At 40.2% G+C, this 23,891-nt stretch overlaps 1 protein-coding gene across 3 annotated transcripts in view; it reads right to left on the bottom strand.

Moving 5' to 3' along the window:
* Window positions 1-23,891, bottom strand: part of PDE9A (phosphodiesterase 9A) — an 851,735-nt gene that overhangs the window by 308,744 nt on the left and 519,100 nt on the right. For all 3 annotated transcript variants that reach the window (XM_044072227.1, XM_044072229.1, XM_044072228.1), the window contains one exon: window positions 16,279-16,383. In XM_044072227.1, the coding sequence (XP_043928162.1) occupies window positions 16,279-16,383 (105 nt within the window). The remainder of the gene's footprint in view (window positions 1-16,278; window positions 16,384-23,891) is intronic.

The following is a 23,891-nucleotide window of genomic DNA, read 5'->3' as shown; positions in this document are numbered from 1 at the left end:
TTCTGACATTTTATTTATCTGTGTCATACATGTGTTTATAAATCCGTTCTTTTAGTTGCCTTTCAATCTTTCCTGTGTAGAAACGTGCATAGCTGACACTTGGCAGCATAAATCACTCTCTTAGAGGTATTGTAGTAAGTATTATTATTAATCCATTCCCTGCTATTTAAAAAAATTCTAGCTCCTTGTAGAATATGTTTACATTGTACACATGTTCTGCATTTAAAAGTGCCTTTGTTGGAACCCCTATTATATCCTAATTTCTTGAAATATGATTCTAACATATCTTTTAAATTTCTGTCCCTTTTATATAAAACCTTCGACTCATTCCCCGTTAGTTTAAGTAATTCATCATTCACTCTAAAGATGTTCCAGTTCTGTTGCAAAATATTCTTAACTTGTTTATCATGGGCATTAGAAGCAGTGATAAAAGCCCTACTAAGTTATTTACCATTAACACTCATCAGATCATTTTTTTCACTCCCCAAAAGGGGTTTATATAACCCCTCATCTCTCTTCCTTGCCACCTCAGTCATAACACTAGTTATTAGATCATATGGATATCCTCTGGTGAGAAACATGTTTTTTAAATTTTTCTACTTCTTCAAAAAATATCTCCAGATCTGGAGCCATCCTATCTGCCCTTACCGTCTGTCTTTTTATTATTGCTTTTTTCTAACGGTAAGGATGCCAACTGGAAAAGTGTAACACCGTGTTTGAAAAGGTGGCCTTCCTAAAAGAAGCAGAAAAATTTAAAAAAAAATTCCTCCAGAGGATATCCATATGATTTAATAACTAGTGTTATGACTGAGGTAGCAAGGAAGAGAGATGAGGGGTTATATAAACCCATTTTGGGGAGTGTAAAAATGATGTGATGCATGTTAATGGTAAAGAACCTAGTAGGGCTTTTATTGCTACTTTTAATGCCCATGGTAAACAAGTCAAGAATATTTTCCAACAGAACTAGAACATCTTTAGAGTAGATGATGAATTATTTAAACTAATGGGGAATGAGCTGAAAGTTGTATATAAAAGGGGCAAAAATGTAAAGATTATGATACAATAGGGGTTCCAACAAAGGCACTTTTAAATGCAGAGCGTGTACAATGTAAGGTTATTCTAGAAGAAGATATACTTTTTTTAAATAGCAGAGAATGGTTTAATAAGAATGCTTACTGCAACTGTACCTCTAAGAGAGTGGCTTATGCTGCCAAGTGTTAGCTATGTAAATGTTTCTACATAGGAAAGCCTGAAAGGAAACTAAAAGAATGCCTTTACGAATGACATGAAGGATATATGATCATGTCATCTGATGATGTCATCAGATGTTTTGTATTTGAACACAGATTTAACTGCTCACTTTATTCTAGTGCAGTTCATGATTGTCTTGAATGAAAGTGTTTAATTTATTCTTTTACAATTTCCTAATAAATTCACGATATTCATTTTATTCTTGGCTACTCATGTCTGAGTACTGTGTTCAGAATGTGGAAGTATTAGGCAGTGGAATTGGAAGTGTGGTCTGGCCCCGAGGTGGTTTTTGGTTATGTATTTACAGTAATCCCACTCTTGGATCGTCCTCCTGAAACTTAGTGTGCAGCAGGAATAATCCAAATAAAAAATGACTGGCAGCACAGGAGATAGTAGTTCAAGTTCAGTTTCAGATTTATTAAGCTACCTTTTAAAGAAAACATCATTACAATATGAAAAGTACGTAAAATAAAACAATTAGATAAAAAAAATACTAGCAAACAGCATAAAAATTTATTCATTTATTCCAATGCATTATACCATGTAGCAAAGTATATCAATAAATATATGTAAAACTAGAAACCACGGTTAAAGCATTACCAAATAAAGATTCAAACATGAAATTATCTCAATATTAAACTTTATTTTACCATGATAAATATAGCCAAAATGTACCAGATAACTACAATTCACATCTATGATTGTCATCAATGTAATAATTCCAAATGTAGCTTTATAAATTATATAGCTTGTCTATATACCAGCTAAATAAACTGATATATGTGACAAAAGAACTCCCAGTGTTTCTAGCTATCCTCAATGCAATGAGCACTCCACGGCTCCAGCTGCTGTATTCCACTATTTTCTGTTTGCACTCCTGCCCTCCAATAACAGTTGCCATCTTCAGTTGTGACCTTAGATTGCAATTGTAAAATCTTTCACAAGGAGTAATAAAAATAAATCTGTTCTTCAAAGTGCAGTGAATTACTACAACAAACTTTTGTAATCAACAGAAGTGAAACAGGCAACTACAAAACTTAAAAGAATAAAATCCCTGTGATAATATTGATCACTTCATTTTCTACTCCATTATCACTGTCTGCCCCCATATATAGAAGGTCAGTCTTGGGCTCATGCAGGTCAACAAGATTATGCAAAGAAATTAATGGTAAGGTATATCAATAAATAAGGATTAAAGGGATGCTGTGCATTTTTTTAAATTAATTTACTGATACAGTCATGGAACTTAGAGACTATGGTTATGCATTAGTAAAACGTATTAACATTGTCATGAATGATTAATGGCAATACTGCTGTGGCCCCCCTAGCTGGCACAAGGATTGAGCCCAGAGTGCCTTCTGATAGAATGAATGATGAATGGCAGTACTGATGGGGCCCCCCAGCTAGCATAGGATAGGTGCCCAGAGTGCCTTGTGATAGAATGAATGATGAATAGGTTCATAGGTTCACATGTAGGTACTAGGCTGTTGGCCCTAGGGCCTATATAAGCCTAGCCAAAAAGGTACCCTGGCTTTTGCCACCCAAGAAAATTATTTTCATGTGCCCCTGTCGAGCAGAGCCACAGAGGTGATCCCTGGGGTGAATTTCCTATTTCCCATCCAATCATCAAGATTTTTCTTGAAGAGTGCTAATGAGGAGCTTTGTTTGATATAGATAGGTAGTTTGTTCCACAGTATGGGAAGTCTCTGGGACAGGACTCTATCCCTCCAGCATGTTCTGTTTATTGTGGTGACACGTTTAGGTCCCTTGAGTGTGTAGATTGGAGAGATTGGGATTTCTTTAAGTGGAGCATGTCCAACAGCTTTGGGTTTGACATAGCTTTGTATGTTAGTTAGAGATTGCCTCTGAGTAGGTGATATGCGACAGAGTAAAGCTGGAGTTTTTTGAGACGGTCTGCACAGGGCATCTGTTTGAGGCCTTGTGAGGTACATACCAGAAGGGGCGTTGTACTCTATAATGGGTCTAATGAGTGATGAGTAGAGGGGAACAATTACTTTTTTTTTCCTGGATGAGAAAACTTTTGTGATGAGGTGTGCCATGTAGAAGGACTTCCTGACTACTGTGGCGATGTGATTATCAAAAGACAGATTACTGTCCACCTGTGTCCCAAGGTCTCTTATCACACTTTCAGTGTTAAGTAGACTACCACCTATGTGGTAGCTCATGGGTACAGAGTTTTTACCAAAGGGGATGACAATGCATTCTTGGCATTGAGCTTGAGGCCATGGCTTTGACACCAGGCATCTGTCTCAGTGAGGCCCTTCTGTAGGATGTCCACATCGTTAGGAGTTTCAATTATGGCTCCTAGTTTGCAGTCATCTGCAAACTTTGTTAGCCAAAGACCTTCTGTGTTAGCCTGTAGTTCAGAAAAGTAGATACCAAACAGGAGAGGACCCAGGACTGAACCCTGTGGTACTCCACTTGTCACTGGCCTGAAGTCAAATTTGGAGTCTGCCATTTCATAGAGTGGGTTCTCTCAGTGAGCCAGTTGGCAACCCATCTTGTGACATAGGGATTTATACCTATGTGGTTTCCCCCCAGGTAGCACAGTTTGGCCTTTAGATATATCTAGCTCTGGTTGTTTCCCGGCTTGAGATATACTTGTTTATGTCAATCTTGGACATTCTCAAAGCTTGTAATATTACCTGCTACCATATACTGTGGCTGCTCTGTACTTATTTAAAGTATCTATTGAATTAAATGAAGACAGACTTCTCTGTTTCCATAACAGAATACCGTTTTAATTTTCTTACAAATGATGTATTTTAGACAATTTTACCTTAGAATGTTGTCCTTATTTTGTTTTTAACATGAACACATAATGCATCACAGCATTTCTACTTATTCTTTCTCGTTTCTTTCTCAAGATATTTAGATCCTACATCCATTCTCTACAGAATATAATATTCTTGTTCATAGGTTGATAGGTAAGTACTAGGCTAGCTGGCCTTGCAGACCATTTTAGCCAATTTTACTTTTTGTGCTTGAGTTAACCTATCACAGTTGGTGTTAGATTGGCCTTACCCATCCCATGGTGGATAATTATATATTGCCCCTGGTGGAAATAACTGGCATCCATACCATAGATAATTTGAGGGGATCCATGGGAGAAAGCAATTATGAGCTGCCTCTGTCCATTAGTAGTACAGGAGGCAGTCCTGGGGTACCTTTTCTGTTTCCCATCCATTGTTTTACATGGATGGGGAGTCTGTCCAGAGCAGCAGTATCCTCTGCGAGATAAACATGTTACCCATTATTACTTGGCCTCTTCTCTTTCTAGGTAATCATAGATGTGAGCTCTCACAAGAGAGTACACTATAGGTAAAGACTTAAAGATAACATTCGCAGAACTTTTATCTCCCACTTTTATGCAGGCTTGATATCTCTTACCCACTGGATTCAATGTGTTCTGCACTCATTTCCTTCTTGCATTGACTCATTTGAAATGTCATCCACTGACTTGCTTCTGTTTGCCAGCATCTTACCCGATGAGACTGGGACATCTTCATCTATCTTCACTGAGTGGCCAGATGTACAGAGCTGGAGAATTGCTGGATGTTTCTTATCTCAGGATATTCCCTTCATGTGCTTTGAGATTTTCAGATGCACTTAAGGATCCAGCCACTATAAATCCAAAAAAGTATCCATCTTCCGTTTTTCAGTCACCAGTTCTTTTTTCTTTAATGACCATTTGAGAAGGCAGTGTGACAAGGATCACTTCCTGGTTATATGTGCTACTTTCCTTTTACAGTATTCTACACACTTTGTCATCCCCATTTAGCTGTATATAACCCTCCTCCCGCCTTTCCTCTCTCTTTATTATAACTGCCAAATTACATTTTATTTCCCAGACCTACTGCTCTTCTATTTGTAGAGGGGATTTTCTGTTTTTTCACTCTTTCTTTGTCTTTTCCTGATATATGTTTCTACCTTCTGCTTTTTTGCTCCTTTTGAATGACAACTCTTCTTGCCTCAGCATTCTACCTCACATCTTAGAACTCTAGTAGTCTCACCTTCTGTTACAGGTTTTGTACCAATTGCTGATATTTCCTTACTTCTCTAAGAACTGTTTGTGTTTAACTGTAATTTCAATGTGAAGGCATTCTCTATGTGTGTAGACTCCTCTTTCTTAAAAATTCATCACCCTCATGGTTTTAAAACTCAGTTTATCACTTGTATTTATTCTGAAACAGATGTACAGCAATGAATGGCCCCCAGATGACCTTCTACTGTAGCAGCTCTGCATTTGTTCTATTACAGAATAAAGGAATCAGTACATTACACTAATGGGAACTGTTTGTCGGCCAGGGTGCTCCTTCTATGAACTACAGCTGGAATACTCCAGTTAGTGTTTCGGGAATCAGAGTTTCCCATCAGCAGCTGTTCCTTTAGAGCCTTTGGAAGGTTTCCAACAGGATCGTATTCATTCTACTCTTCCATGACTTCCATCACTACTTTATGGCACTCCCATACTAAGTAACCTCGAGGCATCAGAAAAATCAAAACTTGAGCAATTCTATAATAAATGTGGCTAAAGCTGTAGAAAACACTCCTTTCAGAACCCACCACTGTATAACACTAAAAAGCCTAAATTGGTTAGAACTACCCCATCAACTAACATATACACAGCTTTTTACAACCCATAAAATTATTCAGCATCCAACTGCTTGCCCAGCACTAAATACTATATTCCCACTCGGTCATTACAATCCATTAAGTAAAAACTCTTCTCAGTCCACAAACCTATCAAATCTGATGGACATGGTCTGTACTCATATCATGTTGGTAAGGCCTGGAACTGCTTACCTGCATCCATCAGGTCAATACCCTCTCTCCAATCCTTTAAAACCATTCTGAAAGACTTCCTAGCCAAAATCTGGCTCTATTCCTACTCAACCCCAGGATAAACTATATTTCTAAATTTGAATAAGTACTTTTTCATACAGAACCCCTCTTACTCTCCCTTTTTCGCTTACTTCCTTACTTTAGTCAATTTCTCTCCCCTGACTCTCTTTCTAAATATACCGAAACTCTGTTTCTACTCTCACTTCATATTGTAATTCCTGTTTGTATTATACTGACTTGCCATTAATTTCTCTATAAGCTAGCTAATATTTCTCTAAATATTAAATCATTGCCATATAAGTTGTATCTATTCTTAACTAATGCTTTTGAAATTGCATCTAATTTGGCATAATTATTTAAACTGCATTAGTTTTGAAGATTGCAAAATTATTGTCTTTAAAAATGCTTTTTTAATGCTCTGGAACATTGCTCCCCAGGCCTCCACTGTATGTGTGCACATACCCATTCAGACTTTTCCAGTAATCAAATGTCAATAAATAAAAATAAATAAACGGTGGAGATATGTAAAACTGCACCAATGTGTATATCTACATCCTCAAAGATGATTTCCCCCGGTACTGGGACTTTTTGTATTTCTTGAATCTCAGTATCTGTAAACCCTGATATAATGAACAATCATTTCTTGCAATTAATTCATTCTTGCTTTCTGTAAGACAGCAAAGCTTGTTCTGACCCAATCTAATTTACGGTTCTTAGTGCTACACAATTTGAAAATGGTAACAGATGAATTCAGCCCCAAACAAAATTTTGACAAGGGGCTTAGACTTTCTTTTCCAGGCTTTGTACTTTAGATTCTTTTAGCACCTTTCATACTTCTTAACTCACATGCCTTTCATCATCTCTAATTCATCGCTATACCTCATTACATCCAATTTTCTGATTTTCCTGTTAGACGCATTCATATATGTCTTGTTGGAATAACTGTAGGAAGCTTTTTGCATCAAGAGAACTGTCACATCTCTGATTGCATCTGTCATCATCAGCCTACAGGTTCATCACTACAGTATTTAAATAATCCGCTGAATACCATGGTTCCTCTTCAGGGTAAATCCAGGCAACACAAAATGTTTATATCACTTTCCTCACTGTTAAAAGCAAAGTCTCTAGAACAGCTAAATCTTTCTGTTCTGCTGTGCCTTCATTAGAGAGCTGAAGGCTTCATTATGGAATTTATTACTATCAATATGTTAGACAACCGACTGACTACTAATGACAGAAGATATTTAATACTTTTTCTGCATTCCTTGAACGTTCAGCAGCCCAGCTATAACCATGATTAGGCCAATAAGATATACATGGACAACAGCAGAAGTCAGACTCGTCAGGAACAAATGCTCGAAATTGGTGTTTATCCTCTAAAAGTTGAGAAAACTTGATTAAAATTCAATCTGTATGTAGGGACAGCTTTTGGAATCAAACCCAGTCCCTTAAGATCGGTAATTTCCCTGACTTTTAGTCTAACTACAAGACTACACTTTCCTCTGAACTGCATGGATTAGTTATCAAGTCATTTTCTTGGCAGGTGATGCCTTTTTACACATTTCACTTTTATGTTGTCAGCTACAGACGAAGACATAAAACATAAACATCTCCTCATGAATTAGATACAACACTGTACAGTCACCAACTTCTCAAAATATTATTTGCTCTCAGCTTAAAATATCAGTATTCCTAAATGTTGAGCAGCTGTTTGGTTGCGCTACAATACTTTATTTTCAACTGTAAACAAATACAAATCATCCAAGCTGTAGAAATAAATACCTAGCACATTCCGACATAGTTTCTTTCACCTTTATCTAAAGTAGTGCATTTAATTTTTCTGTAAGGTTTTCACTTAGTTTCTGAAATAATTCAGGACAAAAGAGAATTCCTCCTCAACTGTCTCAATTTCTGGCATTTTAAATAACTCCGGCTAACAGGAGCAATGAACCATATGGTATTTACAGCACCTAGAGTGACTGGTGAAACTAATCCATTCAGCCTGAAATAGTGCACATTTCTGAGAATGAGGTTAATCCCTTTTGTTTCAGTTCATTAATGTACAATCTGGCACTCTTCTCTGTTAGGATTTTATAATTACTGCGTTGGTTGCTTAGACACAACCTAGCCATGAGACTGTGCCCTCTCTGATCTGTTAATAAACTCAAGCACCTTTGGCATTGTGCCCTAATTTATATATCAGATTGCATTTCAATCACATTTTTGAATTGCTGTTTAAAATTAAATAGTTTTGTTTTTGCTCTCAGTCAGTTAATATTTTTTTTTTCATATAAACTACTAGAATGACAGCAGCATTTTAAGAACATTGACAATCCTTCTTTTTACCTGCTAACTAATAATGTTCCTTTATGTTTGCACACTGCATTACCACAACAATAGGCAAAGAGATATGTAACTGGCGTGGGCATCACATTCTCTACAGATATCAGAATCAGCTTATACCATTAACTGGGAACTGAGATCTCAGGAGTATTTACACTGACAATAAAACATAAGGCAGGCACTTCAGGTGAAATCTAGGCAATACAGACACTTTTAAGAAAGCACTGATTTTGTAAGAGTCTATTAAAATGATGCAGATGGTTAACTGTGTTAAACATATGGCACAATGAATAAGAATTTTAGAAGATGAACCCATATATGACACATGCGCTGACAATTATGCAGTATCAGTGATAAAAAATACACCTAAAATGGTTTCTAGATGCTGCAGTTTACAAACCACTTTATAGGGTACATGGCAGTTCTAAACATACTCAGCACCTGCAACAAAATTGAAAAAACACCTATCATCACCAGGTTTCTGAGGCAGGTTTTGAGCATCTGTGTATTTAAACTATCTCTGGCAAGGATTTCAATGGCAGTGACTGTAAATCCATCTCAAAAATCCCACTGAATGTCATTGACATTGCAATCGACCGCCTTCTCCCCATTTTTAAATGGGGTCAGGGTGTCCCATCAACATTTTTCAATGTGAACAAATCACCTAGAGCCAATGCTGAATAGCACTGCATTATTTTTGTGGTGCATGCATCTTTTCTGAAAAAAAAAAAAAAAAAAAAAATATATATATATATATATATATATATATATATATATATATATACGGGTCCCCTTCACTACACCGACACGCCATAAAGCCGACACCCAAAACACAGAGAACAAAAGATCGAAAACACACAATACCGACAACTCACAAAACCGAACACCATAACACCGACATCCAAAACACCGACACACAAAACTTAAACTACACATTACACACAACTATATATGCACTAACCTTAACCCAAACCCTAACCCTAAGGTCCAACACTACCGCACACTTACCCTACCCGCACCCTAACCCTAACTCACTTAACCCACCCCTAAACCTAATGTCCGTCACTATCGCACACTTACCCTACCTGCACCCTAACCCTAACTCACTTAACTCACCCTTAAACATAAAGTCCGTCACTATCGCACACTCACCCTACCCGCATCCTAACCCTAACTCACTTAACCCGCCCCTAAAACTACAGTCCGTCACTATCACACACTTACCTTACCCGCACCCTAACCCTAAGTCCGACACTACAGCACATTCACCTTTCCCACACCCTAACCCGAAATCCCTCACTATCGCACACTTACCTGTCTGCTCCCTAACCCTAAATCCCTCACTATCGCACACTTACTGAGTCGCGCTCACACGTTGCCCATGTCAGTGTTTCGGCTGTCGGGATTTCACCTTGTCGATCATCTGCGTTATCGGTCTTTTGGTCTCGGTGTTTTGGGTGTCGGTTTTGTGGCGTGTTGGTGTAGTGAAGGGGACCCATATATACACACACACACACACACACATATATATATATATAGGTTCATAGGTTCATAGGTTTATACTAGGCTATCTGCCCTAAGGCATTTATAAGCCTAGCCCAAATTTTTGTGGCTTACGCCACCCCTTATATGAAAAAATACTGTGCCCATTAGTTTGTTGTGCCTCTGTCCAGCAGTGACACAGAGATGATTCCCGGGGTAAACCTACGATCTCCCATCCACAGGTCTAGATTTCTCTTGAACAGAGTCAGCGAGGTGCTCTGCCTCACATGGACCGGGATTTTATTCCACAGCATAGGGAGTCTCTGAGTGATAAATCTATCCCTCCAGCACGTCCTATTTATATCCGTGCTAAGGTTTAAGTCGCTTGCTCTAGTGGTTTTGGTGGATTTGGATTTTTTGAGGTGGAGCATGTTCATTAATTCCGGGTTGGACATGGCCTTGTATGTCAGGCACATGTCACCTCTGAGCAGACGGTATGCGACTGAACAGAGCTGGAGTTTCTTCAATCTGGCAGCATATGACAGATTTTGGAGTCCCTTTATCCTTTTGGTGAGGAACTTTTGGAGTCTCTCCAATTGCTGCAGATGTCGGGTGAGATACATCCCGAATGGGGCATTGTACTCGATCATTGGTCTGATAAGTGAAGAGTACAGGGGAACAATAACCTCACTAGATCTGGATGTGAATCCCTTCATGATCAGGTGGGCAATGTAGAAGGTCTTTCTAACCACTTTAGCAATGTGAGTGTCAAAGAAAGGCCACTGTCAACCTGGGTCCCCAGGTCCCTGATAACCTCTTCTGTGCTTAGTGGATTGCCACCTATATGGTAGCTTGGGGTTACCTTGTTTTTCCCGAAGGGTATGACTATACATTTTTTGGCATTTAACTTCAGGCCATGGCTCTGGCACCAGCTATCTGTTTCCGTGAGTCCCTTCTGAAGGATATCCGTGTCTGATGCACTTTCCACTATGGCGCCCAGTTTGCAGTCGTCTGCAAACTTTGTCAGCCAAAGTCCTCCTATGTTGGCCTGTACTTCTGAGAAGTAGATGCCAAACAATAAGGGGCCAAGGACCGAGCCCTGTGGGACACCACTTGTGACCGGCTTGGAGTCTGACACAGCGCCAGCAACTCTAACCCTGTGGGTTCTGTCCTTAAGCCAGTTTGCAACCCATCTTGTGACATATGGGTTTACATTTAAGCTGGTAAGTTTTTCTACAATACCCGAGTGGGGTATTGTGTCGAAAGCCTTTGCAAGGTCAAGGTAGGCTGTATGGACTGCCTTTCCCTCATCAATGGCCTTGGTGACTGTTTCGAAGAAGTCGACCAAGTTCAAAAGGCATGATCTTCCCTTGACAAAGCCAAACTGGGTCGGGTCCAATGTCTGCAAGTCCCCTATATCTTTGTTTATGAGCTCCATTATGATCCTCTCCATAGCTTTGCAGACTAGACTTGTTAAGCTTATGGGGCGGTAATTACCAGGGTCCGTGAGGCGCCGCCTTTGTGGAGTGGGACAACAGTTGCTGTCGCCACTCCTTGGGCACGTATCCTGTGGTAAGGCTGAGATTAAACAGCTGCCTTATGTGCGGGTTTAATTCCTCATTTAGCTCGTGTAGCACACAGCCGGGGACACCATCCGGTCCCATTGATGCTGTGTTTTTAGCTTTAGAGAGAGCAGCTTTCACCTGCGCATTTGAGATGTCCGGGAGGCTACACTCGGCTGGGATAGTTATCTCTCCTTTGGGGAGGGGGGGTGAAGTTTGCACTGAACCTGTCTGCCAGTATGTTGGCAATGTCTGTGGGTTCAGTGATTTTTGTATCATTTTGGACTAATTCTGAGCATATCTGGGAGTTTCCACCCAGGTTCCTAACATAGCTGAAAAAGGCCTTATGATTGTCCTTTGAATCCATGGCAATTTTTCTCTCAAAATTGGCCTTAGTTGATTTTATGAGTGCTCGTATTTTTTTACTAATAATGATCAGGGGTGACTTCCCTTTTATGGATTTTGTTCTATCATGTAATAGCTTTCTGCTCTTATTGTAAAGTTTGTTAATGGCTGGGGTCCACCAGACTGGACGTTTGCCCTTTGTGGAAAGAGTCTTGGTTTTATTTGGGATTGCCTGATCCATGCAGTCCTGGAGGTGTTCATAGAAGGCATTTGTAAGGGCTTCCGCAGCTTGGGTTGTGGTTTCCACTGGCTCAGGGGCCTTGAAGGATACCACACCAGTCTTGAGTAGTGTGAAGTTTGCTTTAGAGAAGTTCTTCACTATGGTCATTTTTGTTTGGGGTGGGGGCGGGATGTGGATTTCCAGTGAGATTAGTTTATGATCAGATCTCACCAATGAGGGATATACTTCCAGTGTGGAGCATTTTGTCCCCATGTTTGTGACAATGAGATCTAGTATATTTTCTCCTCTCGTGGGAACAGTGACTAGCTGTTCCATGGCATTTGAATTTATGAACTCCAGGAACCGTTGGGCTAGAAAGTTAGGGCTTGAGTAATGTTCCCAGTCTATATTCGGGTAGTTGAAGTCACCCAATATGATGGTGTTTGGAGATACATTTATACCCTCCAGTGTCTTCAGGAAGGCTGTGTGGGGTTCCTGAGTTTGAGAGGGTGGCCTGTAGCATGCTACAATTTGTAGAGCAGTTTTGCCTATGGTTAGTTGCACCTGGATGGTTTCCGAAGCTTAGATGCGTTGCCACCAACCTGGAGGTGTGGGTATCCTTTATGAATATGGATACACCCCTCCTTTTGTGGTGTGGTCCGGGTTTTGGGGCGGAACGCATGATATGAGGTAAAACCTAATAGTGCCGGGGTGCTCTCAGGAGCCTTGAACCAGGTTTCAGTTACAGCACAGACATCGATGTTCTCCATACTGAGAAGGGCCTCGAGTGCGTGCATTTTGAGATTTAGACTTCTGGCATTGAGCAGCATTACCCTCAGTTTCTTCCCATTTTTGTTTTCTAGGGTGGTAGGTTTAGAATTTGAGCCTTGCCTAAAAAAGGCACTATGGAGGTGGCAAGAGCCTTAGCCAATATCCGGAATCCCAGGGGTGACAGGTGCAAGCCGTCCCTTGTGAAGCAGCGTGGCTTGTCAAGCATGTCATCCCAGGCCTACAGACACTGGATCCCCTTTGAATGACACCAGACATTAAGCCAATTGTTAAAGCTGATCATCTTGTCTCTATATTGTGGCATCATTCTTGGTGAAGGAAGGATACTGCTCAGGGTTAGGGTCATACCTGCCTGGGCTACATAATCAGAGAGCTCCTCTATGTCTCTTTTCATGTAGTCCAGGGAGGTACGTCTCAGGTCGTTCACACCAGCATGGACAATGACTGTGTCATATTTGTACTTGCCGTGGAGTGACCAGTGCTTGTGTTATGTGGCGGATTCTAGCGCCCGATAGGCAGCTTACTGTGACCCTCTCCTTGTTCAGCCTGGTGAGTGGGACGTCAGTGTGTCTGACTATGGAGTCACCTATGACAAGTATGTTTGGTGTTGTATTTGGCCTTAAGGGCTGTGACTGCTTTGCACACTGCTTTTGCGGTTTATGTGTTGCTTGTGGGGTGTCTTGAGGTAGCAGTTGTTTGGGTGTCTGCTTTGGAGGCCTCTGCTGTTTAGGTAAATTTTTACTCAGAGCCTCCGAGTATGTCTTTGTGTGTTTATGTGTTTGATTCAGTGGAGTGGTAGCATTATGTGAGGCTGGTTTCGTGGTGTGTGTAGTTGCCTTCTCCTCCTGTCTGGTCTTGCCAGTCCTGAGTTGAGAGAGCTCAGCCTCCAGTTTGGCTAAATAGCTGCATCTCTCGCAAGTATTTGTGTTATGTGGGAGGAGGAGAGGGTTGTCTGTGTACATGAGGCAGTTATAACATTGCCTCAAGATTCCCAGATTCACCAGCTGGACCGGAGAGAAGATTGACAACTGACCTTTGGATATGCTAGAATAATATTGGGAATTCCTTAATTGAAAACAAGGGCCAGTGGGGAGTGAGGGTGTAGTGCTTTTAATTTTTAGTGTTGACTTATATAATTGCTTTAGTGAACAAGTGCCAGGTAACTTGAGTGCAATGTGTTACAAGTAACTAAATGCAAAAACGACAAACAGTAACTTTCTTTCATGTGAAACAAGGAAATAAGTACAGTAAGCAATGCAGATATCACTAGTGATCCACAGAAGCGCTGAGAAGTTGCGTATTAGGTGGAATTAGCTTCCAGGGAAATAACAAGCAAACAAACAACAAGCATATAAACAAAGCTAGATTCAGCAGGCCTGGATCTAGTCTATGCTAGAGCAAACAAGGTGAACCAATTTCAGTAAGATACAGTTCAAATATTCAGGCACTATAAACCTTTAACCAGAAATTCCCAGCTCAGAAGGGCAGAGTCCAGCCTCTTCTCCCACAAGAGTGCAGACCACGAACCTTCTTAATGTAAAATAACTGGCCTGAAGCCCAAGTGCCTAAACCAGAACTAATACACTTGGACACTGGGCTCTCAATCAGCAGTTCCCAACTTAGAAGGATGAAAGCTACCTGTCCTGCCACCACAGTGCTTGCCACAAACCTTCCTAATGTAAAACAACTGGTCTGAAGCCCAAGTGCTTAATCCAAAAGACTTGAATGATAGCTACACTTTAATCAAGTTACAACCAAGCAGTAATAAATACCATTGAATACTTTAGAGAATGTCTGGATTAGTGCTCAAGTTACACAAACAAAGCTAGATCCAGCAGGCCCGAATCCAGTCTATGCCACAGCAAACAAGGCGCACCAACTTCAGTAAGAAACAGTTCAGATATGCATGCACTATAAGCCTTTAACCAGAAATTCCCAGCTCAGAAGGGCAGAGTCCAGCCTCTCCTCCCACAAGAGTGCAGACCACGAACCCTCTTAATGTAAAATAACTGGCTTGAAAGCCCAAGTGCTTAAACCAGAATTAATACACTTTTAGAATAACAGACACTGAGCCCTCAATCAGCAGTTCTCAACCTAGAAGGATGTAAGCTACCTGTTCTGCCACAACAGTGCAGACCACAAACCCTCTCAGTGCAAAACAACTAACTGGTCCGAAGCCCAAGTGTTTAAACCAAAAGGCTTAGAATGAGTTACACCAAGTAGTAATAAATACAATTGAGTATTTTAAGATGATGCAAAAGTAAAAAGAAGTAGGTAAAAACACAAGTACAGTAAAAGCAGATGAAAAATTTTTTTTTTTTTTTTTTTTCTGAACAAGTGCTGAGATCAAAGAAACAGATTTGAGTGCTGAAACTAGAAAACTAGATTATATATATATATATATATATATATATATATATATATATATATATATACATTTAATACAAGCATGGCTTAAGGTACATTAATATGACCAAACCTCTATTTGACCTAAGTTCTGCCATAAAAATCACTTCAATTGAATTGATAGCAGGATATCATTCTGTGATTCTGACAGCTTGAATTTTAATAGCTAAGTGGGGCTGGTAAGGAAAGAGAGGGCTGAGTAGTTACAGACTAATCCTTCTTCATTGGAGGAGGCTTAGGACAGAGTCTGCCACAAGCTCTTTCTCTAGTAGATGTTAGAGGCTACTCCCAAGCATCAGTAATCAAAAACAAAGGTACCAATAACTATCTTAAGCCTGGAATTTGAGAATGCACATATGGAAGCAGATGTACACATAACCGCTGCGCTGATGCATTGTAACTTCTCACTACAGAAAATCAAGTCATAACCAAGAAAAATAAAGGCCACATTTAGTATTTTGGTCTTCAGAGCTATTTTCTGTTTATTGCTTCCTATTTGGCCTCCAAGATGAATATCAAAAGAAAATTCCCAACTAAAATGAGTATCCTAGTACAAAAGGTGATGTAAGATGGAAGATGCAAGGGCAGTAGAGAAAATAAATAAACAGATATTTATATGGCATAACCAGCAGAAGAAGTGACTGGTTCCTTGGTAAAGCAAAGCAAACTAACAAACAAATAGGCAAGCAAGCAGGCAAATAACATAAGTAAACATAAAATACTCTGATTCACGATTTAAAGCACTCTGCAGCATTTATCAATTAATTTGTTTTTGTATCCATATGTACTTTTAAGGGTGACTGAAAGAACACTTTCATGAATACTTTTAGAACTGTACTGTTTTACCAGACTCATTTATGCAAGAATCACAAATATTAACTGGTCTCTGAAAGGACAAATCTATGTATTACTTGTTCTGAGCTCAGATGTTCCCTGCATCAACCCATTTATATCATATACCAGGCCTGTAGCACATTTGAATGCCAATAATAAATTTAACAAAAATGGACAAACCTGTAGACTGCAGAAGGATATCATACTGTACATCATTTGTGCAACACAGAAGCAATGACGGAAGTTGTGGAAGGGGTTGTTTCTGTAGTTGTCATGTATGCAAAGCTGCAATATAAAACAAAACATTAGATGACAATCTTCAAACAGTTAAATGCACATGAATAATTATGCAACACGCATGTTGATGTATATTACTTAAAATGCTTGAAAAGCCACTTAGCAACAACAGTAAAGAAAAGGGGTCATGCAAAGGGATTTAATTTTATTAACAGATGCCCTGGTTGAAAAGAATATGCAGGAATTTCTCTAAATTAAGGAATCCCAGACTGAAACAGATATGAATATTACGTTTGGAAGGTGCCATTGTGATATATTAAAATGCAGAAATTTAAACTAACAGCTTTAAATACTCAAGAGAAACAACCCTTAGCATTCTAAAACTAAAGAATATAGCTTATCAGGATACCTCTCAACCTGTTAGTGCAAGCAAAACTTCTGGACAAAGCCATAAACAATGGGTGGGGAGGGGAGGCAAAGGTCCAAAATTAGGGACAGAGTTTAAACACACTGCCTGCATAAACTTAGAAAGTTACTACAATAAGTTTTGCATTTGCATGAATTTTCTGAAAGACATGAAATCTAAAGCTCCAATGTTTGTCATTATTTAATGACTGAAATCCTCAATGATTTGGCAGAAAAAACACAAATGCTATGAGGAAGAGACCAACACATTCAGTAAATTCTGAAGTTGCGCTTTTCAGACTTTCTCACTGTAAGCTTTGCCTAACCAAAAAAACCCTTTGAACTTCCCCTACATATCTCCCTTTTCAGAAAAGCAAGTGGAGTATGGAAGGAATGCAGCACCCAACAAACTCAGGGACACATACAGACACAGACACAATCTGAAATAAATTATTGTACGCACTGCGGTGGTGGTGTTGCGGTAGCGTTGTTGCCTCACAGTAAGACATTGTCCTGTTCGATTCTCAGCTAAAGCGTCTTCTGTGTGGAGACATGCATGAATGGGCGTACCTTTGTTGATGGGTGTACGTCAGGGCTGGCAACTCGGTACGTAAAAATCTGCTGTCAATAATTAGCGGACCGGAGTTCCGCTCTGGCGACCCCTAACCGGGAAAAGCCGAAAGGTACAACACTGCTCCTTTACAAGTTCAAAGGTTCTCACTAGGTTAACTGTCCTGAGGGCCATTTTAAGTGTAGCCTATAATCCGAGGTTAGAATCTAACCCTGTACCTTGTGTGTATGAGGTGGAAACCATAACCATTATGGCAAACCCACCCCGTGAACAGCTCTCACTGAGTAAAGCATCCAGATCATAGTTTGAAGCATTTACCTGTCCTATGAACTCTTGACTGTAGTTATTATTTGCACAGTAGAATAGGCCAATTTAAGGCCTCCTTGGACTTTTGGAATACCTGCTGACAAGCCAGTGCCCAGCTTGATGTTTCTAGCAGGTTCTTTTGGGTAATGCCTGAAACAGGAATAACTGTTGTGCTCTAGCGAATCACAAGCTTCCTATAATACCCTGTCTCAAGACATGCCCTTACCTGATCTTTGTGTTAACAGGAATAGGCCATGCATGGATATCCTCTGCCTTGGCAAGGTCTGGTTGGATCTTGCCATCACACACACCTGAATACATTTTCCATTGCTACCTCACATTTTTTGCCCTAACAGTTAATCCTGTCCTTTTCAGTCTGCTCAGCACGTCCCTAACAAGTTGAACATGTTCCTGTCGTAGAATCATAGAATGTATAAGGTAATTGACCCATGTGGCCATTTACACTTTGCCGGTACCCACCCTTAGACCTTACCCCCTTTTTCACAGAGCAATAGGCCAGTCATATGGTGGGGGGAGTGAATTTAGGAATACACATTCAATTGTCCATTTTCTTCTTAATGGAAAATAGTGTGTCACATTGCTTGATCTGGAGTGGGTATTTGTTCAGAGGAAGTGGTAGTTGTATGATAAATCTGTCTCCTCACTGTGATTTCTTTATTTGCTGAAGCAGGTTCAGATTTTGGGTTCTAGTGTTCAATGGGCCCCTAATGGTGCAGAAGACAAAGCACAAATCAACCCTAAGGGGTATGTAGGACACTGTACACATGGACAAGACCTCCAGCCTCCTCTTGATAGCTTAGGTCTTTAGGCCTATGATTTATTTTTATCACAAATCTGTGGGGTTTCACTGACTTGATACACTTAGCAAGATACATTCCAAAATGGACATTGTATTCAGTGATGGGCCTGATCAGGGAGTAATATAGAGGGGCAAGGACTTCTAGAGGTAATATCCTTTGCAATGGGCCTGATCGGTGTGTAATATAGAGGGACAAGGACTTCTAGAGGTAATATCCTTTGCAATGGGCCTGATCGGTGTGTAATATAGAGGGACAAGGACTTCTAGATGTAATATCCTTTGCAATGGGCCTGATCAGTGTGTAATATAGAGGGACAATGACTTCTAGAGGTAATATCCTTTGCAATCAGCTGTGCTAGATGAAAGAATTTCCTGACCACTGTTGCAACATGATGATCAAAGGTGAGACAGTTATCCACTCATGTTCCAAGGTCTCTCACAACATCTTCATTTTGGAATGGGGTGTTTTCACACCATTAGCTAGATGGAGGGTTTGTTTACCAAATTTAACAATATTGTATTTTTTTTCAGAGCACCAGTTATTTATGTGTGTAAGTTCACTTTGTAGCTACTGTATATCAGAAAAGGATTTAAGGATAACACCCAGTTTACAATTACCTCCAAACTTGGTTAACCTGAGTTCTCTGCTTTTGATTTATGTATCAGAGAAGCATCTTCTGAATATCAGAAATTCCAGGGAGGTCTCCCTGTAATACCCCAATGTTATTCTCATGCTCTCTGAGGATGCACCTGACATCCTCACATTGTGGATTCTGTCCCTTAGCCAATTAGCTATCCATTTAACAACATAGGGATCAAATCAGAGTGCATTTAGCTTTCTGATAATGTTGTCAAGTAGTATGGTATTAAATGCCTTGGCAAGGTCCAGAAATGCTGAATGGACAGTGTGACAACTGTCCATGACTTGTGCTACTCTCTCAAAACATTTCATCAGATTCATTAGATAGGATCTGTGCTTAAAAAAGCCAAACTTTTTTTTTGGGAGGGGGGAGGGTAAATAAGAATTTTTTTATCATAGTTTACCAGGTGTGTTATGATCCGTTCCATGGCCTTACAGATGAGGTTGACAGATCAGCAATTGTTAGGGTCCATGATGGGAATGGCTTTGTGGAGTGGCATCACAACTGGTGTGCACCAAACCTTGAGAACAAAGCCAATGGATACTCTCAGGCTGAACAGATGCAGGAGTGGTCCACCAGCTATGGCTGAATAGAGATTTCTTTCCATGTAGTCAAGAGGACAGTCTTCATCCCCTGTCAGGATGTGATTTGTCAATGCCTGGAAATTTGTTTGGGTATTTTTCATCCCAAGGGGCATTTAGCAATTTCATATATCCCAAAACGAGTAACAAAAGCAGACCTTTCCCTTGCTGTTGGTGTCAAGGTTACTTGCCAGTAATCCTTAGTTAAGTGAGTAGTAGTTGTCAGATACTTAGCCCCAACTGACTTTTCTTTTCTAGGCATGAGAGAAGTATGTGTCTATGTCAGGCTTTAATTTTCAGTAGTCTACATGGAATCTGATACTCCCATCTTTCTTTGGCACCAGCATTTCCAGTGAGAACCAGAGACTGTTGCTTTACTAAATTAGCTCTACAGCCAGTGTCTCTTGCATTTGCACCTCATGCATGGTTTACTTGACTTACTCTTGCAACCTCTAAAGAACCTTATGATTGGCCTTTGGGTCCCTGTGTCTACAAAGTGCTCCAACAGCTGTGTTTAACAGGTCTATATTACCAAAGTGAAAAACCCTATGCACGAATACCAAAACATCGACCCCTATACCACGAACCACAAAAATCCCAAATGCACTAAACCGCAAAAATAAAATATATCGAACTGTCATAGTCAGTCAACCCCACCACCCACTACATACTACCTACCCAAACAAAATAAATAAACCACATACATCCACTAACCAAACCCTACTTCTAACCTAAACTAAAGCACCAAAACCCTACCTCCAACACTACACTAAACCCCACAAACACAACTATCTATGCACTCTCCTTAACCCCTCCCTAACCCTAAGGTCCGTAACTACTGCACACATCCCCTACAGACATACACCTGAACAAAATAAATAATACACATACATCCACTTAAAAAAACCCTACACCTAACACTACACTAACTCTTACATACATTACCTATCTATGCACTTACCTTAACCCAAATCCTAACACTAAAGTCCTATCTATCGCACACTTACCTTACGGAGCTATACCGCAGACAGGCCAACCAAAACAAATTGACATTTTGAAATTCGCAGTTTTGAATGTTCGGGGTTTACATACTTTGCGCAATACGGTTTGATGTCTTTGTATTCGCCTAAAGGGATTTTCAATCGCGTAATAGGAACCTGTGTTTAACATGGCTTAGCAGTGTATATGCCCCCAGACTCCTGTAATACTGCTCAGATTTCCTGAACCTAGGTAGGGGATAGCTGCTGTGAAAGCACGGCTTCGTCTTGAGTTGTCAGACTGAGCTTCACTCACAAGTTCTGCCACAGGATCCCACAAAACCTTACTGCAGATACTGAGTGCCAGTGTTTCTATATCATGGTAGAGCCTAATCCCTTTAATGTGGTATACTTTTTGTTTCTGTGTCCTGCCTAATAGCTGCACTACATAATTAACATTGCTTACCCTTCTCACACATTGCTTACCCTTCTAGTGAGTGGACTCTACCATCTACGTAATTAACATCGCTTAACCTTCTCACACATTGGTTACCCTTCTAGTGAGTGGACTTTACCGACTACGTAATTAATATCACTTACCCTTCTCACACATTGCTTACCCTTCTAGTGAGTGGACTCCAGCAACTACGTAATTAACATCGCTTACCCTTCTCACACATTGCTTACCTTTCTTTAGAGTGGACTCTACCGACTATGTAATTAACATTGCTTAACCTTCTCACACATTGCTTACCCTTCTAGTGAGTGGACTCTAGCGACTACGTAATTAACATCGCTTACCCTTCACACACATTGCTTACCCTTCTAGTGAGTGGACTCTAGCGACTATGTAATTAACATCGCTTACCCTTCTCACACATTGCTTACCCTTCTAGTGAGTGGACTCTAGCGACTATGTAATTACCATCGCTTACCCTTCTCACACATTGCTTACCCTTCTAGTGAGTGGACTCTACCATACTTCCTGCCAGTTATTCAGTCATACAGGAATACACAATTATTAACTTTTGCCCAACTGTATGTTTTCTTGCTGTAGCTGTCTCATTATACCAGTCCTTTCTCTGCTGTTGTGCTTGTGCTATTTGCTCTTGTGCCCACTTCATGACCTCCTTAAAGTCTAGTCCTGAAATTCAGCACATACTCCATCGCAGTCTTCTTGTGGAAGCATATTCACTCCTATTCATAGGTTTCACAGATTCATAGATTCATACACAAGTACTAGGCTAGCTGCCCTTGTGTGCCATTTTAAGCCTAGCCAGTTTCCCTTCCAAAAGTGAGAATCAAACCATGTACCTTGTGATGTGAGGTAAACACCTGAACCGTTAAACTGACCCCTAACCCTTAGACCAAGCCGCGACCCTCACCTGCTCATCACAAATTAAATCTAGGTGCTCCTTCACCACGGGTCCATAAAATAACTTAAAATGAAAGTGAAAAGCATGTGACTCTTGAAGCACTTCTTTATATGCAAAGAGAAGATGGGGCAAGTACTTCCCCCCACTCCAACTTAAACTGATCTGCAAAAGCTACAAACATGGTGTTCAAGTCCAGCATATTTTGACAACTGTGGCCCAGATACAGAGTTGCTGCTGCTGCTACCTAGCTCTTCCACTGAAGTAATCACAACACTGGCCTCCTTGGAGGAGTGGTAACTAACTGGGTCACCCCTGTTGTGCATTTCCCAGATCTGTGTCTCCGTGCTGTGACAAATGTAACTGCATGCACACAAGGTGGTGTATCATCATAATCATTTCATATTTAAACATCTGCAGGGGTTTCTTTGAACATTGTCAACTGTTTATTTCTCTGCCCCCCCCCCCCCCCCGCCTTCCCAATTCAAGTAATTCTAGCCAATAATACTAAAAATGTGTCTCTCCCATGGCCGTAACTGGAGTGGACTGCTTCAGCAAGAATTGTTTCTTTACAGCAACTGCAGGCTTAACAATAGTTATATCTGATGCAGTATCATGATCAGCAATAGCTGTTTTCCAGTCACTAGGACAGGGTACATGCCCATGGGTTGTTTGGAACTATTTTGATTAAGACAAATACTATTACAGTGATGCCTTCTCCATCAGCTCCCTCACTTGACTTTTCTTCATGACACTATCACTGTTTTCAATGAAACATACATACCTCACTTGGTTATACTGGAAGCACCTTAAACCAAGACAATGACATACTGGAAACAATAACGTTTCCTCTTGCTCATGTAACTTACTGAGATATTTTATACTGCTCTCATAAATTCCTTTTACCCACGTATTATACTAGGGAAACTTCTCTTGTGCAGTTTTGCCCAACTAGCTAGCATCGTTTTGCCCATCTCCTCAATAGTAGTACACTCCCTGGCTGTCAGTCAGATTCTCATATCCTCAGTCAAAGCACTTAATATTTGTTAATTTATCATAAGCTCTCCCAGCATTTAGTAGTATTTAGTGGTCAGAAGTAGTATTTTGACATTCACTTACCCGTTTATTAAAGTGTTTATTTTAACTTTTAGATAATTAAGACAATCACTGTAAGTCATTTTGCTAATGGCATGCATTACTTGCAAGGGGCCATAGGAGTTAAAAGTCTCACTCATTCACTGTCTCTAGTCAAGATGGTGCTGTCTGTACACACATTCAGCTACCCAAATAAAATATTGGTATTACACCCTCTGTAAACTGAGGAAATAATTTGGCACAATCCTTTATATACAATGTTGGTTTCACCCCTGCTATGCACAACTGTGCGGTGAAGACTAATCAGCTCCTAATGTTGGCACAGTTTTCCCTTTTCTTCTCTCTTCATCTTCCTCTCCTGCTCCACGACCAATCCGTGCTAATGCTTCATTTCGTTTTGTTTAGCTTGCTGTCTCTACCTTTGCACCTCAGTCTGTTTCATTCTCTTAGCTACTTCATTCTCCAGACACCTCATGTCCAGGTTCAGTTTTTGCAGTTCAACATGTGCTTTGAGATTATCTGGTGACATAATGAGTTGCTTTTCCGCTGCGTGCTGTGCACCTACAGCTGTCACCAGATAATCTCCAGATTGCTTCAACTGTACTCTAGACAGCTTTTGTCATCACTACTTTTTATTTATTTATTTTTTTTTATTTAACATTTGTTGACCGGGAATGTCCGACTAGGTTCCACAGAGCCTGTTTTCAGTGGAGGCCCGGGGAGAAATGCTCCAGATCAGAATATACTTATATATACTAAGATATTTAGATCAGAATATGATTTATAC

The sequence above is a fragment of the Protopterus annectens genome, chromosome 5.part0, assembly GCF_019279795.1.
Source record: "Protopterus annectens isolate FY-2018-M chromosome 5.part0, PAN1.0, whole genome shotgun sequence".
In the NCBI taxonomy this organism is placed as follows: domain Eukaryota; kingdom Metazoa; phylum Chordata; order Ceratodontiformes; family Protopteridae; genus Protopterus; species Protopterus annectens.
This window is presented reverse-complemented; position numbering and strand designations above follow the sequence as displayed.